General features: G+C 44.4%; 1 protein-coding gene across 1 annotated transcript in view; it reads right to left on the reverse strand.

The window, feature by feature from the left end:
- Positions 1 to 332: 332 nt before the first annotated feature.
- Positions 333 to 19,901, reverse strand: part of LOC147881444 (chloroplast envelope quinone oxidoreductase homolog) — a 41,472-nt gene continuing 21,903 nt past the window's right edge. The window contains exons 4-5 of the mRNA XM_087369745.1: positions 5,780 to 6,001; positions 333 to 953 (exon numbers count right to left, since the gene is read on the reverse strand). Coding sequence (XP_087225871.1) covers positions 480 to 953; positions 5,780 to 6,001 — 696 coding nt within the window. The 3' untranslated portion in view covers positions 333 to 479. The remainder of the gene's footprint in view (positions 954 to 5,779; positions 6,002 to 19,901) is intronic.

Raw genomic sequence — 19,901 nt, forward strand, 5'->3', positions numbered from 1 at the left:
ACAAATGCTTTAACATAAGAATTTGTATCCTTTTAAAAGAAGCCACAAATTAATATGGGCAATGGTCATGTAATACATAATCATTATCACAGTTTTAATGTTAAAATTCTGCAAAACTATGATTCTAAGAAGTACTAAGGGCCTTTGAGAAGGTTTTGAGTCTCCCACTCAACTGATCTTGCCTCCTTTCAGAAGATCCAATATGAGAAAATCTTTACATCTTAACTCAAAATTGTAGCATTCGAGTGGCATTGTTGATTGACAAGGAATACAGGCCCCGTAATATTTAAAGAAACAAGAAACGATAAAAAGAATTTCAGTTACACAAAGGAAAAAGCAACTTCCAAAAATGTAACTGAAAGAAAATAATACATTGAAAAGGCAAGAATGTTCCAAAAACAGGAACCAATGGGTCTGTGCCATTGACAAACATTCTGCAGATACCTGAATGGATGAGGTTTATCACAGGAAATAAAGGCCTACACTTCATGTTTTATGATAACCTTTCCCGTAGCATGCCCCTCAATGCTCTTGGACCAAGCATCTTGGACTTTCGACAAAGGATGTTCTGAGTCTACCACAGATCTGATTTTTCCCTCTTTCAGAAGATCCACCAACAACTGCAAGTCTTTACGCCTTGGAATCATAAACATCAATCCAACTTTCTGCTTGGAAAATTTCAATTTCTTTACAGCACTTGTAATTATGCTCTTGAAACTTGGAGTAACATCAACTACACAAGCAGTGGGTGCCAAGTTTTGTTGAAATTTGGACCATGGAATACCTGCTACACAATGAATAATCACATCATACTTGCAGCCTGAAGGACTTCTGAGATCTGCCCCGTCTTGTGTCTTATAGTCTAGAACTTCATCTGCTCCCAAGCTCTTGACCAAGTCCAAATTACGTGCGCCACAAGTAGCAGTAACGTGAGCCCCACAAAGCTTGGCAATCTGGTGGACAATCGATTCTTCCTTAATCTCTCTCTCTCTCTCTCTCTCTCTCTCTCTCTCCAAGAGAGACCAAATCTGTAAAAAGAGGATGAGCTTACATGACCTAGAATTGGAAGCAGGTCGGTGAAGAGACATCTCTAGGGAAATGAAAGCACGCAAGACAGGAGACATCGAGGATGATCATCACACTTCTAGTATGTTGGGCATACCACTCCATCCAGGACAGACAAATAAAGAGACCTTGACATACAAAAATACGCATAGTTTCTTTGGACAGAGCAAAAGGAGTGGGATCAAACATTAGCGAGATTATGGAATACAGGAGAAAGGTTTTAGACATTGCATATCGTCTCGCCACAATGACACTGATAGTGAATCCATAAACTCATTAGTCATAGAGCTGCCATTTGTATCAAATCATCCTAATTTCTTGCCCAATAGACCCAGTTGGGTCTCCTATAGGCTTACCTAGAGAGGGCTGCACTTGTAGTCTACATGATCTATAGGAGATTGAGTCAGAGGAGCACTTTGATTTCAGATGTCTTGTGTACTATGAGACTTGAGACCGTCACTACTGTCTTTTCAGGGATGGATTCAGACCCCTCCCCAGCATCCTATCCCACCTGGATTCGAGACGTTTGGCTGTTTTCATTCATGCGGCCGTATGACACAAAGACCAGCTGCAGAAGGCACATAGACGAGATCATGGTGCCCAGCCAGACTCCACCCGGAGTGTGATCACTAAGTTTTTCCATTTAGATAGCACAGATCAGCAGGTTCTGGGGATATGGCATAGCCAAGGCCTAGAGTGAGAGATATGACAGACCCATCAACGTGCCAATGCGCAGATCAGGCTTGGGGATTTTCCCTCCATTCTTGCAAGTCAACCTGTCTTCCGAATCCCATTTGGGACTCTTGCCTTCCCGAATAGATTTTGGGAATCCTCTGCATCTGCTAAAATTAGCAATCTGTAATGGAAATTAAGATGGAATCCATTGAGAGGAACTAGACTTGGGATCTAGTTCCAAGATCAACCCGGTGGTAGATCATAGGGGCCAAGTGGATATACAAGGTCAAGACAGGATATTTGACAAGTATAAGGTGCAGCTAGTGTCCAGAGGTTTGCATAGTCTGAAGGTCTCGACTACGAACAAACATTCACTCCCACCACTCAAATGAAGACAATCCAAACCATGATTGCAGCGGCAGCCCATTTGCAGTGGCCCATCTTTCAAATGAGCAAGAAGTCAGTGTTTCTGAATGAGGATCTCAAGGAACAAACACTAAGCAGGTATCAAAACCCAAGGCAAATACAATATAATCATAGAAACATTAATACATAAAACATCTGAGCCCATGGAGAGGATGGAAACTGTCGTGTGGCATCATTGTGATGATCCTTTGGAAGTGGCAAAAGGGACAAGCCCAAGGCATTGTATGAGGTTGCGGTGGCATAAAACCTGCGATAGAACGTTGGTATGGTCGCTATGTGTAGTCTGTTGTGGTCTCTTAGTTGTGCCCTGCATCAGACAAGTGCCATTGTCACCCACATCGGCTGTGCCTTCGATCTGGTGAGCATGGAGGAAAGGTCCTCAAACCTGATCTGTGCATCAAGCCACGGGTGAGTCTGTCATGTCTCTCACTCAGAACCTTGGCTCTGGTGTCTCCTAGGGACAGCTAGTCCCTGCTGTCTGGCTAGAAAAACTGAGTGATCATGCTCTAGGTGGAGTCCAATTGTGTACTCTGATCTTGCCTATGTGTCATGAGCAAATTCTCTCTGTGTCAAATGGCCTCATGAAGAAAGTCATCAAGCATCTTTGATCTGGGTAAGACTGGAAACTAGGAGTCAAAAACCATCCTTCAAGAGACAATGGTAATGACCTTGGATCTCAGACTACATAGGGCCCCCAAAAGCAAAGTGCTCCTCCAACTCGATCTCCTGCCTATCACATAGAGTACAGATGCAAACCTCTCTAGAGATGCTCTCAGTTTGCCCACTCTCAATGTGCAGTCGGTGGCATCAGATACAAAACTACCCAATCGAATGGGAGAGGCGGATCCGCATATATCTTGGCGGGTCAATGAGTTTGAAATCCATAAGCAGTGGTCCCTGTAGAGATGAGCTTCATGGGAATCTCGCTAGGTGCCAAGCAAATCTTGAACATGTGTTATATAAGAGAACCTCCCAGATAACCTTGTTGACCTCATGATAAGTGAGCGGAACAAAGGGGCCTCAATGCTATATTGAAAGGGGTAAATCTGTCCATGTGGAGCCCCAAAATCTCAAACCATTTGCATGTACATGTGTACCAACACCTTTGGTCGCCCTCAGCTGCTAAAGTCATGGATGAAGATAGAGCTAGCCATGGTATCCTATGTTGACCTGAGGTGTGAAAGCCATAGTCCCTGACTTGGTATGGTATGTGATAGCCTGAAAAGTTGCATCACATTGTAGTGAGAATGCTCCAAACTTAGCCAAAACTATCTGATGTGGGATTGATGGCTTATTGTGAATCATCCGTGATAGCAAGAGAGCTTGAAGCCTCTCCACTCGAACCTAATCTACCTCTTCTAGGTTAGTTCCCTAACAAGGACTGCCATACATGCTCGCTGGGTGGACCAAGGAGACAAAGAGAAGAGATTTGGCCTGGGAATCCTAAAAATGAGAGTGAAAGCACTTTTGCTTGAGTCTAGCAAGTGTGATATATCCCCAACTCAATGGGGCCTACATCACTGGTCACATCGTGACAATCGGGCCAAAGGAAAGAACCCCAAGTATGTATAGGATGCGACAACCTCCATCGGTAATCCGTCCAATGTGAAATGCTCTTTGTATATGGCTGCTTGGGATGGGTTGAAGATCATGACCTTAGTTTTACCAAGGTTGACCTTCAAGTCATGTGTCTCGTAGAATGTATGAAGCGCATGCAAGTGTCATTGGAGGCGCTCTGCTAAGAATGGAAGTAAGACCACATCATCTGCATATAGAAGGATCTGAATCAAGGAGCCAACAAGAGAGCAGCCTGCCCCCCCCTAGTGTCCCAATGAAAGTCTTCAGCTAAGGTTGGTGATAATGGAAAACCTTGTTTGATCCCAATAGTGCTCATGATCTCATCTGTCCAGCCTGCACCTGTCCGAAGCCTGCCCAAGACCGTCTCAAGGGTGCTATGACTGCCCAAACGATCTCCTGACCATACCCCACCTCTTGCAAAAATCTAGTGCGGCAAGCCCTTGACATTGTGTCAAAATCTTTGCAGAAATCCACAAAGCAGCAATAAACCCTCTATATCCGTGATTTGGCCTCCTCATAGACACCTCTGAGTGTCAGTATGTGATCTGGAGTCATGTGATCGGCCTAGAAGCCTGCTCAATTATAATGGTCTTGTAGTTTTTCAAGCTCATTGGATTCCTTGCCTTGTGAATGGGAGAGATGGTGTTAAAAGTGTGAGGAGAACCAGTGCAAGCTGTTTCATTAAAAATCTTTGCTACATTGGGGCCATATTACTTATTTCATATGCAATGAATTCAGTACATAGTCCATCATGATCTTTAGCTCAGCCATTATGAAGCTTCAAAGTTGTGTGTTTGACATAACCAGCGGTGAAAAGCGTGCAAGAAGTAGGACAGGAAAAGGGTGCGAGGTCAGGTGATGACTAGTGAGGCATGTCATGTAGTGTGTGTGCATAGGAGTCCCATATTGTGGTCTACCTGAGAGGAGATGGGGCGTGCCACTCGAGAAACTTTTGCGAGAAGTCCTTGGAGACGTTACTAAACAAAACATATATTAACTCCTCGTTCTGGCAAACAAAATCTTGCTTCTTCCAGGCATCATACGATAGTACTCTCCTATCATCTTTGGCTCACTTGGAAGGTGATTCTTAGTCTTGAATCTGAGTTGATGGCATAGAGCCTTACAATCATCGTTGTACCATTAATTGCAAGGTACTAAGCCAATAGGCGATAGAGGAGTGGAATGAGTGGTGTGTGAAAAAGTGTGTAGCGTAGTCTCATGGAGGGAGCGGGTAAACAAGACGGCTCGATCCTCAAGAAGTGGTATGTCATTGATTTAGTGAGTCAAGAGGAAAGGCATGCGGAATTCTCAAGTGAGGCTATGATCAGTGTATGTCCTGAAATGTAGTGTGCGTGGGTACACTCCACCCACGCAGCTCATTGTATCGGGTTCTTTTAGTCTCATAGGCCCTTTGGTCTTTCGATGACTTTAATAAACTTTCTTTCATTCTTTCTCCCCAAAGCATGACAACCATCATTTAAAGCTTTGAGCAGTGGTAAGGCATACCATCGGCCTTACACCTTCACACTACCACGTCCATGATTGGTTCCAAATAAGTTTAGCACTTCAAGTTGACCACATTCAAGACGTCACATCCCAATCTAGGAAAAGGGCTGGTCTCCCTCAGCTCACCTTGATAGAGACGCACAGCTCATTGAAGTCAAGTCTATCTAGGCTTACGTTTAGCTTTCATCATCCTTTTCCCAGCAACCTAACCTTAGGTGCCAGTTGAAATATTTTTTAAAGTGAAGAAAAGAGGTGTGAGTTTACATAGTAAAATGTGAGCTGAATTCTACTTCAAAGAGGTCATGGTCTTGATGATTACTAAAAGAATATTATTTTAGTCTGTTTGGTTTGGTTTCACCTGTATTAGAACAGATACATAAAAAGCATACAAGAAGAGATGTGATCCTTTCGAACCAATAAAATCAAAGGTTGATCACCTTCCCAGTACTAGAAGCTCAAATATGTTGATATTAGCCTTAGAAAATGAAATAATCACTCAAGGTGAGAGGCCCAGCAGTATTTGACTAACCTGTACAGCATAATGCCCAACTCCACCTGAAGCACCAGTCACAAGAAGGTTGACATTGCTTGGCAATCCATCAAGCTTTAGACCAGCATAATCACGAACTGCTTGTAAAGCAGTGAGCCCAGCAATTGGAAGACATGCAGCATCAACAGCTGAAACCTCTAAAGCTCTTTTTACTGTGTATTTGACAGAAGCTACAGCATATTCAGCAAATGAACCTCCTCCCTGCCAAACGAATCACAAGGTGACGGAATTCCAATGTGAGCTTTCCATCTCTGACACACAGCCGAAACGATTTCTCTTTCGTTACAAAAAAAAAGACTCTAGACACACGTCCATTTTTGCAAGAATGAGACTTTAGTCATGATTAAGTCAGTTGACATTAACTTGTCACAACAAGAGGACGAGATCATGCTAATGGGACATTACTTTGAGAAACAGCATTCACTCGCTTTCTCTGTCCCCGACTGCTCTCCCATCCCTCCACTATTTCTAAAACCCATCTCTTTCCTGTGGAGCCCTGGCACAGGCTATCTCACCAGTGCAAGCCTGCCCCTCGTGCTACCAGTCCTCTGCCTCCCTCACTAATCCCTTTCTCTCTAAATGCAGCCTATCATCTCCTCCATCCTTTTGACATATATTCCTCTACCAAGGCGGGCCTACAAACCTGCAGAGGAAACCTCCCTTCTCCTTTCTCTTTTGGATGCTTGATCCCATGAGATGAGATCAACCATATCATATGGTCAAATATACCAGTCATGGACTTGGGGGGGGGGGGGGGGGGGAGGAGTTCCCCACCAAGATCCAGTTCTATCACGATCACTTCTCGAGAGTATTAAAGGATGAAGTGATTATCAGACCCCAATACCTGGAGGACAGACAAGTCCCACATGCATTGAGGACTGCCATTAGGCAGACGTTGTCAGAACTGCGGCAGAAAATGAACAGAAGAGAGAGAGAGAGAGAGACTCACACACACCACACTGAGAAAGAGGGAAAGGAGAGAAAGGCACAAGAGAACTGCAAGTGATCTCTGGAGAAAGCCACGCTACAGCTAGGGGAAAACCTCTGAACAAACAGGCTGCTCGAGAGCTCAACTGGACAGCTCAACAACCATAGCAACTGGAGGCACAAGGAGTGGATGGACTGCTCCACAACCATTATCAGCTCCTGGATGGAACAGAGAGCTAGGTGTGCAGCTGGAACAACTGGAGGAATCCATCGTGTGATACTCCACTGCTGAAGACCGCCACATGTATTGTCAAAGAAGCCCCTTCTTGGCACGAACCGCCTCAGCACGATCACTGGAAACTGGGAACTGTTGCTCCTAGGCCACAGGTGCTAGGAACACTCCTCGGGTCTGGTAATGGTACACTGACTCCAACAGAAGGTACTGGAACAATAATCCGATTGATACTGTCATCAATGCAAGGCCTGCTTCCCTGCATGGGCACCTGTATCACAGAACTAGATAGCCCCCTCTGACCTCTCAAGTCCAAACTAGTATATTGTCGCCAGATCGATGAACTTCAGTGCTTCAATGACAACAGGCACATAACAGCTCACAAGGATCAATCAATTGTGTCTGGGTTCCTGCACTAGCAATCTACTGACCCATCCGGATCTCCAACAGCATCAGACAATAGCTGTAGCAGAACACTACGATGTTGGAATTGATGCTCTAACTCAATGATCGGTTTATGAAATGAATTGAGAACTCCATATGAAATGTAAACTACTGTTTTATATCACCATTGAAGTTTGCACAACAGAGAAAAATTGTGACACAGAGAAGAGACGAAACACCTTCTATTAAACGAGAATCCAAAACATATGACCTGGACGGACTACAACGCACCTCTCCTGAGTTTGTTGCTGCATTACAAGACTCAATCTAATGACACCGACCTTGATCTAGGGACTCCTACAGACATAGAAAAACGACTACCTAGAGCAGCTGCTCTTGTACATGCATTAGACGACTCTCATCGAGCTGTCAGGACAAAGAGAGAGCTCAAAGCTCTGATCTTTCTTTTCATATTGAGCTACGCCGCCTTAACTAGAAGTTGCCAGAACCGCCTAGGCACCAAGTGCCATCCATGTAGTGGTTAGTTTCAAAGGTGGCCAATCACCCTCCTCCTATTCCATGGTCCAATCACAATCAGGCTGCCAGCATAGAAGAATCACGTGCCACAAATATCTCCCCACGAGGATCTATTCCAACAATCCCCCCTGAGCCGAAATGGGGAGAAACAAAACATCACTACTTACAAAAGCCATAACACAAAAACTGCTATGCTCACAAAGAGCTACCTCAATATCTCGTTCACAAAGAGCACTATCCCACAAAGGAAACACTGGCACAACAACTGCTCACAAAGAGCCCCAAAATAATCTTTTGACCCATGCTAGCAACACAATCTAGGATAGTGGAGACATTCAACTGTTTTTCAAATATGTTCCTACCCCTTACAAATTCATTATGTTCTCTCTCCACTACCCCTACACAAATGACCTTGATACAGATGGTGATGGCTTTAGCAAGGATCTTGTAAGAGGTGTTGAGCATGGTAATAGGTTGCCAATCCCCTACCTTCAACCGGTCTAGCTTGTTAGGGAAGAGCTTCATTAGGCCTACATTGACATCAGTAGTAGAAAGTGAGCCCACTCCCACTACCGCATTAGCCATCTTTGTTAGATCTTCACCTACCAAATCCCATAACACTTTAAAAAATTCCACCATGAAGCTATCAGGTCCAAGGGATTTATCCTTATCCCATTGTGTTCAAGGCTTCCCCAGTTCATCCTTCACCTTTGTCACTCTAACGCATGCATCTCGATCCCTTGGAGTATCTGAGTTATTGCGTTCTACCATTATTTGTCCTGTATTGCCTCCATACCGACTATCACAATGAGCTTTTTGAGAAAGACTTCACTCACATGCCAAAATTCATTTACCAGCTTACCCAAAGAATCAACAACTCTATCTATGGCTTCTCTTTGGTGCTTATTCTTCAAGGAGTTGAAAGAGGCTTTAGAGCGATAGTATCCTATTGCCAACTAGTGCATTTAGCTCTTAATTCTGGCTATCCCAACTTCCTTGATCTCCCATTCTTGCAGTGCCGATTCGATCTACACCAGTACTGTGGCCATTATAAGGTCCTGTGGGATTAGAGATACCATGCTCCTAAGGGCTTGGTGCACTGCCGTCAGTGCCTGGATCCCCCTTCGACTTTGTAGCTGCTCTGAGTCTTTGGTCCCACTGCTTCACCTTTAAATGAATTCTATGAACCGCTACATCCTATCATTTGCAAGGGTCCACTTCTAGTTCACCCTCCAACTAGCCCTCCAACTAGGCTTTCCAAATGTCCCTACAAAACTGAGGCGAATTGAGGAGTGTGTTGTTGAGCTTGAATGGAATATCCTTAGATCTTCCCATCTGCATCAGAAAAGAGAATTTCCAGCTAATGGAAAAGTGGTCAAATAAGAAAGTAAAATCCAGACAACCTCCACTCATTGGTCCTCTCAGCCACAAGCACTCCTCCAAGACTCAAGCAACAAAGATATGCCCACACACAAAACAAAAAACTCAACACCGATCAATAAGCCATACACGAAGTTTCCTGGCGCCAGAAATATGACCTCCCAGAGACCATCTGAAACAAGTGCATCGAAGCAGTTCTATAACATGCCAAGAACAATTTAGAACAATTGTCTGATACTAGACTAGCTAGGTAGTGGACTAACTTACAGTATTCACCAAGGCATTTGACCACTAGTTGAAGGAAAAAGCCAGATGGCAAATTGCAAGCTTTTCCGTCACTTGTGTATGATTAGATACAAATTGACTTCTAGCCAGGTCTGGTGGGCCCCGCTTCCTACTTGTTGGATTACCTAGAACCCCACTTGATGTACCCTTCCTCTTCATCCCTGTTCTCACCAATGCCCAAGAATGTGCCTAATTCTTTTCCTCTTCTTTTGCTATTTCTACTTCTTCGATGCCTGCCATGTCTACCAATGTGTCTGCCATAGTGTATACCACTACCTCCAATGTGTCTGCAACCATGCTACCTGCCATCATACCACTAACACTATTGCTAGTACTACTGCTGCTCTGTTGCTATAAGTTATCCTCTTCCAATAACAAGGGAACCCTTATACCTCACCCCATTATCCCTCTATCCCTTTTCCATGTTAAGATGATGGTCTACCAGGAGCAACAGGTGCCTACTACCACTACCACTACCACTATCACTAGTACTCCTACTATTGCTTCTGCAAGTAATCCTCTTACACCTTTACCAGTCACAAGGTCACGCCTTGGACCTCACCCCATTCCCCTCTTCCATGTTGAGACAATGGTCTACCAAGAGCAGCAGATGCATGGTCTTGCACCTAAGGGGATAGAAGCAACAACAACAAATTTTATGGACCCAATCATTCACATGGCAATCTTTGACCTAGCTCCATCTTCCACAATTTGCTATGAACTAGTGGGTTAAGCTACCGTAACTCCAACCACTAGTGTGGTGCCCTCAATGCCACCTCGAGTGACGAGCATAGTATCCCTTGCATTCTCCACTCTCAAACCAATTCCTTCCATATTTCCTCTTCCATCTAGTGGTGGTCAAGAGACCTCTACCACCCAAGTTTTCCCAAGAGAGACTCTCTGAATACACATCCAACTGTTACTCGAAAGATTTGATAGCTCATCCTCTATTTCTACCCCTAGGAGCTCCAAAATTATAGGGCATCAATGGGCTTTTATTTTTCGATGATAGCTCATCCTCTATTTCTACCCCTAGGAGATAAAAAATGATAGGGCATCAATGGGCTTTTATTTTTTGATGAGTCTTGTGTGACTGCAAACCTATACTTGGAGATTAGGTGATAGCTTAGTGCAGAGGGGAGCAATCCATAAGAACCCTATATCAAATTCTTAGATATTGGGTGCCCCATCAAGTTTTTTGGATGGTCCAAAGAGAGCTCTTCGATGGGGACCAAGTGCAGCAAGCCACTCAAATGTAGCTATAGATGGAGCACAATTCTTTGAAGGTGGCCTTCACTCAAGAGGTTCACAATATGTAAATCCTCTACATCACATGCTCTCAAGGACTAATTTAAAAGTCCCTTATCTATGACATTTTCATGAATTAAATGCACCCTTTTTCTATTCAGTCTATGAATACATCCTTTAAATAGTACTCTTTTGTATGTGAAAAATGTGCAAAAGAAAGGGTCTAAAAAATCCCTTTTGTTGAACCCACGTGCTACACTTACATATTTAGGAGTGACCCCCCCCAAGGGTCTTCACCTCATTGATAGAGAATCATGAGAAACTGCAAGCTGAGCATGTTGCATTGGTCTTCTAAATCTAGGAAACAAAAGAAGTTCTCAGGTAGGCTGAGCAAAGGATCATGCAATTGAGGTAAAAGAACAATGACAAAAACACCCTTGGTTAACATTATTACATTTTGTTCCTTTGCATTTAATCTTGTAAATAGAAGTATGCGCCAAAGGATTTTGCTAGGAATTTCTAGAAACTACACATTTTTGGGAAGTTATGAATTCTTAGAGACCACATATTTGGTGTTGTGTTGCTAGGCTTTTGCTTGCATGTGCATCTCTCATTACTTCCCATTTCCCAACACTTAGTAGCTTGGTGAAAAGAAGTTGGTTTTGGTGTTTTGAAAAGGTATGAGCTAAGAAAAGTGGAAAAGAGAGTGAGAAAGAGAGGGAAAGCTATTTAGAGTTTTTTTGTAGATGCTATTCCTGATGATTTGTCATGTGAGATGATGCACCGCTGTCGATATACGAAGGATCCTATTCCGCTTGGTCAACTTGATAGCTGAAATCCTCTTTTGGATCGAAATCAGTGTCTAAGTACACTGTATCAGTTTGCTGCATTTCCTCATTTGTAAGAAACATATTCCCATGTTCATTTGCAAACTGACTGTGACTAGAATGTCCCCACCATGATGATTTCCTCTACCTCAAAAATTACCTCAATTGTTGCTAGACTGACCGCCTTGGTCGTACTACTTCTTGCGGCAATATCTTTCATAGTGTCCAAACTCACTCATGATCAACGGCTTCTGCGTCAACAAATCCATTGACCTCTGTGCCCGAGGGGAAATCTCTGAAAAGTAAACGACAACTATCGTCCTACTTTTTGCCAATTAAGGGAAGCATCACCAATCAAATGAAACGAACCATAGATCTTGTCATCCGATATGTGACCTCCTCAAGGTCACCTATAACAACGGCTTCCATGCAATTCTGAAACATGACAAGAACTCTTGAAAACGCCCAACTTCATCAAATTGGACTTCGTTCACAAGACCAGCTACCTCATTCGAAGGAGACTCATCAACGGCCAAGACACAAAGATCCAACAACTGCATGCACCTTCTCCTTCAAAGTGGTCTCAACCAAACATCCACGACCAAAGAACCGCAATCTTTTGGAGAAATCATTCCGACCTTCACAACTGTAGCCTTAGACAATTTGTAAACCTGATTTTGGCCGTCACAAACTCTCCATGATGGGCAAACCCTTAACGATCAGAATGTCGAGCTCTAGAACCATGCGCTCGAATCGAAACCCTGATTATACTGAGAGGATAACTGGGACACGAGAGTTATGGCCATGTCGTCGGATGATATTTGCTTCCCTGCCTGGACGATCTCTTGCAAAAGTTCCTATAACTTGTTGATGTGGTCCCGCATTGATGTAGACTTCTTGGGATCCAACAACTGCATCTGGACTTCTAGGGAAACCCTCTTCATGGGAGAGGTTCGATTATACATGGACGTCAGATGCTCCCATATGCTCTTGGCCACTGTCATATGCTTCACGTGATTAATCACCTCAGGAGTATAGTTAAGGAAAATGAATTATCTAACCCTTGCATTGACACGGTCCCAGAGCTGAGACAAGGTCTCAGCCTCCTGCTGCTCCAAGATGCCAAGGTCCTTTGCAAGGGGATCTGGTCTGGCAACACCTATCAAGACGAAATCTGCCAAATCGTATTACTGTAGCACAGACTCCATCACCCGCCAGAGGCTATAATTTAGCACATCCAATTGCCGGTCAATCGGGAACATGAGTGACACTAGAATTCTAGTCTTGTTCTTTGCCATCTCGGACAAAGTTGAGAGAGCTAAACTGAAAAAGAAGGTGGATGGGATAGAAGGGAATAGAAGGTTGAAGAGAGGAGAGGGCTGGAGAAGAGGATGAAGGGGCTGACAGCCCAATCTACCTTCACACCTCGCTCTCCGTCCCTCTTGAACACCTCCTGAAAATACCCTTCAAAGTCACCCTTTGCTGGTCACCCGAACAGTCCACTCCTCGCAAAGACACCTCCGAACAGAAGCCTAATCCTCCAATCTGTGTGCTGGCTCACATTCCCTCGCTCCTCGGGTCTCAAGCCAACCGTGGCTCTGATACCATGTGAGAAGTGAAGCGGAAAATGAACGGGGGAGAGAGAGAGAGAGAGAGAGAGAGAGAGAGATTAACGTCCTCGGGAGACCTCACAGGCCTATGGGACAAACACACACCAAAAGGTGAACACCAAAACATCAGTTATAGACTGAGAGTCTCTTGTGAGTGTATATAGCACTCACAAAGTTATTATAGGTTAACAACCATCTAACGACAGTCTACTACCAACGATAATCGGCCTGCATTACATCAGTTTAAGACTGAGAGTCTTTAGGCTTGGATTTAAAGTCTCTTATAAGTGCTTTTCCATCTCTCTAAACAGCCCATTTTCCTTCCTTTCGAGCATCCTTCACTTTAGCCAATTCAGTGGCCATCATTTTGAGCTGAGTTGAGGTGAGCTCCTCCGCTATCCATATTTTAGTGCCTTTCAGCTTATTGGTTTGCTTAAGAAAGAGAGAGAGAGAGAGAGAGAGAGAAAGAAAGAAAGAAAGAAAGAAAGAAAGAAAGTTTATTAAAGTCTTCGGAAGACCGATGGGTCTATGAGACTGAAAAACCTGATACAATGAGCTGTGGTAGTGGAGCTACTAAACAAGCATCCACACCAATGCAGAATGCAAAAAATGCAAAGTGGCAGTACTAAGTCCTAAGTACAACATAGTCATGTCGATAGTCGACTATATATCAATCTTAGCATCATCGTCATCATCAACATCATCAAAATCATCATCATCAAAATCATTAGTAGCAGGACATCAAGATGGATGAGGCACTGGAGGCATGAGGTCAGCAATAGAGCATTGTCGGCCCCTCAAGGGTGCAGTCCTGGTACGTCTCCTGGTCGTAGCTCTGTGTCTAACCAAGGCCACTGTGACCCCCGTTGATCGAGCTCCGACCCTAAACAAGGAGGGGATGTCCCCAAGTATGATCTATGTGTCTGAGCTGTCGGGTCACAGGCTCCAGGTCACGGTCATGTCGAGGTATTGTCTCGTGGGGGTCTATGTGATCTGGCTGAAAGAACTCCGTGATAGAGCTCTGAGAGGTATCAGTCGAGGAAGAAGTCTGCTCCTGTCTCCGTGCTCGGAGTATCCTCTCGCGGTGTCTAAGCACCTCATGAATGAAACCAGCCAAACACCGCTGGTCTAAGTAGGAGAGGAGACGGGCCAAACCCCCATTACTATCTCTGAAGAGGCAGTAGAAACGCCCTCTGATCTCATAGTAAACAGGACACTTGAAGATGAAATGCTCCTCTGTCTTAACCTCCTGCATGTCACACAGTGTGCATATGCGCCTCTCCTTGGGTAACCGCTCTACTCTGCCACTCTCGATACGAAGTTTGTGTGAAGAGACCCGGAACTGCCCAAGAGAGATCCTCAGCGAGTGGGGTAGGTGAATCTGCGTGTATCCTGGTGGATCAATGAAACCCTCCGCTATGATATGTAAGAAGTGATCTCTGTAGAAGCCCAGCTCCACTGGAAGATCACTCGGGCCCAACCACGTCCGGAATGTGTGTAGCCTCACACACACCACACTGAGAAAGAGGAAAAGGAGAGAAAGGCACAAGAGAACTACAAGTGATCTCGGAAGAAAACCCCGCTACAACTTGGGGAAAACCTCTAAACAAACAGGCTGCTCGAGAGCTCAACCGGGCAGCTCAACAACCACAGCAACTGGAGGCACAAGGAGTGGATGGACTGCTCCACAACCCTACTCCTGAGGTGTTACACTAGGCTGGCTATGCTCTTCCACTAGGCACTAGAATGAGATGAACAAAACACAAGTGGGGGGGGGGCTATATATAAGCCCCCAGCCTCCTAGTCGGCCAGCAAGAAGCAGGGCCGACCAGCCTGCTAGTGTGAGCTGACCCACAGCAGGGGCCGACCCCTACAGCCCTCTATATAGGGCTCCACAAGGCCCCAAAGCATGGGCCTGCAAATCAACTGGCAGGGCTCTAGGGCCGACTGCCCCTAGCAGCCTATACGAGGAGCTATGCCCTCTGCCCTCCAACCGACCAGCAAATGAGGATGGGCCAACCCACCTCTGCCCCCCATAAGGGGCTGAAATACTGTGCCACATGGGCCGACTGACATGCCTTCCTCCAGCCTCTAGGCCTCCCCAATGTGCAGCAAGGTGTGCCTACACAAGGGCTGCCATGGGAGAGCATGTGACCAGCATGAGGCGCAAGAGGACCACGCAGTACCTACCCTAGTCTATCCTCACGAGGGGGGGGGGGCACACTCGCAACACAAGCCCTCACTCATCTACCCTAGCCTCACTCACTAGGCGGGAACACCCACAAGCAAGGCCCTCTCTATCTAGGTGACGTCAGGAGATGTTGACATCTAACAAACGTCCCACCAACTAAGGATCAAGACAAGGAGAGTCATAGGCACACCTAGAGAGTAACAGATCTCTAGGCTATGCACATTGGAGGAGGGGGAGACAAAGGAGCACTTCTTATGTACATGCCCAGTCTACTATGAGATTAGTGGATATTACCATAGCTATGTTCAGGAGGGGAAGGGTTTTGGGTCCATTTCTTCGCTAATCCACTTTCATGATCAAGTTTGCATTAGTCTCTATCTGATTGGGATGCAAGGACATAGAGACATCTCGATGACACGGATCAGACAGCAAGAGGTGATGATGGGATAGGAGACAGAACCAGAGCAGGCATAGCAACATGCCATAGACTTATATACGTTTGAGTCAATCCTAGGACAGAGCGGAGTGAAGGAGGAGCTAATATGAGGGTAGAGTGGAGTAGAGGTAAGAGACGATGTGGAGTAGTGAAGCCAGAGACACAGAGACCACACACAGGGAACAGGCTAACCAGAGCACACACGATGGAGGTCCATCCTATCTTGGCATTAGATAGTCAGAGTCGAGGTGTCACTCTAATATGACCCACCAGATACAGAGATCATTGAGGCCACGTCCCTAATGCAGAAATGGACGACCCTGCAGAGACTTATATTAGACATCTTCATATCCCATTGCAAGGCTGCCATGGCACCACGATCATAGCTGATAGTCAATCACATTACCCGATCACATAGTCGATCACATCTCTTGCTCTCTCAGGATTTTTTGAGGTTTGATTTTTGAGTTCTAGTTCTAGTAGTTGAGTTTCTTAGTATAGCACTCAACAAGGGCCATAGCAAGCCCTTGCCTTAGTCTATAGTGGCCTGTATGAGTTACTTTTTTTATTGTACTTTGGTCTCATAGGCCTAGGAGGCCTCCCAAAGACGTTAATATATCTTTCTTTCTATGGGCACTTTTTCCTCTCTCTCTCTCTCTCTCTCTCTCTCTCTCTCTCTCTCTCATCAGCTAACCCAGCCTCAGGCTGAGCTGAGCCCCTGGCTCACTCTGAGGTGTTAGCTCAAATAAAGGGGTCACTGATTGCGCATGTCTTTTTCAATATGGAGTTTCCGAAAACAAAGCTTTTCCCATCGACTCCAACCACCAAGAAGCCATTCTACGCCACCATGGCATCGACGCCTTCCCCCTATGATCTAACTTATCACAGATTTCGAAGTAAGCTTGATCCACATGAATGGATTTACTTCCTAAAGCAAGAACTCAGAGATGCAAAGCTCCGCATTGCTTCTTTGGAGAAGATAGTTTCAGAAATGAAGAATGAAGGCAGACAAGAGGTAATACAAGAAGTCCTACAGCAATGCAACACCACGGCTCCGACACCACAGCTCGTAGTCAAGATCCAAGAAATGGTCAACACTCCAGCTCAAATCCATGGGACATGAAATTACAGCAGCAATACACAACAAGATCGACAAATGTGATCTCTATACTGAGGTTAGACAGCAGCAAAACATAGTAAGTAACAAGAAGATTTTACGCATTGGAGAATTGCCAAGACAGCTGTGTTAGCTGTTTTGGAATGGAAGAGGAAGAGGAACACATTGATGAGAGCAAGATCATTCAACTCAAGAAGGCAGTACCACAAGTCCATTGGGATGAGAATGACATAAGATTCATCACTCGAAAGGGTAACCAAGCACAAATTTACTTCAAAGAAAAAAGCTCAAGGGTCAAGATCCTTAGAGAAACCAACAAGCTGAAAGGTACTTGGATTTGGATATCTGAAGAGCTCACTATGACCCAACTCAAACAACAAGCAAATGAACTCATCAAAGTGAAAGAAGCAAGGAAGGAAGATAAATGGGCGGTCTATCGAGATGGGCAAGCACTGATAAGAGATTTCAAACCTAAACCCAAAGACTCTCAGTCTTAAACTGATGTTATTCAGATCACTCTTACATAATACTTGAATGTAGTTATGTTATGCTATCATAATAATCTGGGGCTCAGTTGTTGTACTCCCCCACAAACTCTCAGTCTCTAACTGATGTTGTAGTCTTGTGGTGTGTGTATTTTGTCCCATAGACCCACGAGGTCTTCCGAGGACGTTAATATTTCTTTCTTTCTTTCTTTCTCTCTCCCCTCGTGAAACTTTCCCCCGAGGGTAGCTCTTCAACGAAGAGAATTGCATTTAGTAGCCAAGAAGGCTCGAAAATCCCTCACTTTGTAGCCCAATTACATTTGGGGATTCCAAGTTTGTCCTAAAAGTGGTCAAATGCTTTCAAACACATGAATTCAAAAGACCTTTCTGAGGGATATATGAGGACCAAGATTATCACTCCTTAATCCATCCTTTTGTTGAAAATTCAGAACAGACCACTAGAGTTTTATGCTTGAAAATAGGATATCAGCATGTCACAAAAGTGGAGGAGATGCCCAATGACATATTATCCACACTAGCATGGGAGACGGGGCCTAAATTACAGGAAGACACTCAAGAGCAAGATACTTAAGACAAGGTAGGGTCTCTAGATACTAACATGGTTCCAAAGATGGGATGTACAGTGGCTGTGGGATTTTCCCCTTGAAGAAATGAAGCTAAAAATTACAGGTACCAATATTGGATACTCTGCATAGAAAGTGGAAAGAGGCCCCCGAATGGTCCAATTCTGAGTATTACTACACACACATTGATCCCCGGTATTGGGAAACTTACACAAAGGAGCAAACACAGCCACACTTGCAGATGCAAATCTCACCTCAGGCTTGACACACCATCACCTTTATTTGCACTGGATTCCACCGTCTTGGACTGCGGACTACATCCTTGGGGGGCTGCCATCAGAGGCTTGACTATACACCCTCTATGACAAGGATGAGGTAAAGACAAGGGAACACATGCTTCTCTTTGCTACGTATATCCATACATCAGACATAAGTATGAACGTATCTTGGGTAGGTCTCTTCACTTTCCAGGTATAATCCATAGTTCACCAAATTGGCACTTGATTTGCACAAGTGCTCACCCTTCAAGACCAGCTTCTTAGCCCGCTTTCAAGCTACATTAACCCTAGCCCTCAATCAACCACTATATTTGTGATTGTAGTTTTATCAATTTGTGCCTGATTATCAATACACCATGTACAATGGGCTTTTGTAGTTCTTGTATCTTTCATGCTTTTGTTTTCGCAGACAGTTTCCATAGACCATATTTTGGTCTCCATAGGATAATAATAGAATCTCTCTCTCTCTCTCTCAATGATGAGGAGGCGCACACAGAAGACGAAAAAATCAGATGCTTCAAGAACAGGATACCACAAGTTGAATGGGGTAAAAGAATATTCGCTGTATCACTCAAACCGTACACAAGTGCAGGTTTATTTGAGAGAGAGGGTAGGAAGAGTCAAAATTCTTTGATAGACAAATAATCTGAAGGGTGCAAGGATATGGATATTTGAGGAGCTCACTTCGACCCAGCTCAAATAAAGGAATACTGAACTCAATAAAGTGAAGGATGCATGCAAAGCGGGGAAATGGGTGGCCTATTGAGATGGACTAGCATTAAGTATAGATTTCCAATTTAAACCTAAAGATCATCAATATTAAATTGATGTAATGAAGGAAACTTTGCTATAGGACTTGTGCTAAAATAATCTCGAGTGAGATGCCATGTGCACTCCTTGACTCTATGAGATGTAGAGATGTAGTAGCTACTCTTTTCTGGTGTGTACTTTGTCTCATATGCCCATGAGGCCTTCTGAAGATGTTAATAAATCTCTCTCTCTCTCTCTCTCTCTCTCTCTCTCTCTCTCTCTCGCTGAGATGCCATGTGCACTCCTCGACTCTCTGAGATATAGAGATGTAGTAGCTACTCTTTTCTGGTGTGTACTTTGTCGACCATGCAAATCATATCTGATGGACACAATACTTTGCATGAAACTCAAAATAGGTGATATTGACTTGCGTGCAAAGTGGTGCACCCATCCGATAAATACTTGTTTGAATAACACACCTAGGATCATGTTTTTTGATGGTTGTCATGATACTAAGGCAAAAACGGTGTTTAACTCTTGATCGACCATACAAAGCATATCCAATGGGCACAATACTTTGCATGCACCTCAACATAGGTGGTATTGAGTTGCATGCAATGTGGCGCGCCCATCTGATAAGTACTTGTTTAGATAACACACCTAGGAGCTTGTTTTTTGATGGATGTGCATCACACTGAGGCAAAAACGGTGTTCAATGCTTGATTAACAGTGCAGAGCCTATCCGATGGGCACAATACTTTGCATGCACCTCAAACTAGGTGGTATTTATTGGCATGCAAAGTGAGGCGTCCATCCCATAAGTACTTGTT

This window comes from Dipteris shenzhenensis, chromosome 31 (assembly GCF_047967505.1).
Source record: "Dipteris shenzhenensis isolate YYH24624 ecotype China chromosome 31, Dip_SZ_1.0, whole genome shotgun sequence".
NCBI classification, from domain to species: domain Eukaryota; kingdom Viridiplantae; phylum Streptophyta; class Polypodiopsida; order Gleicheniales; family Dipteridaceae; genus Dipteris; species Dipteris shenzhenensis.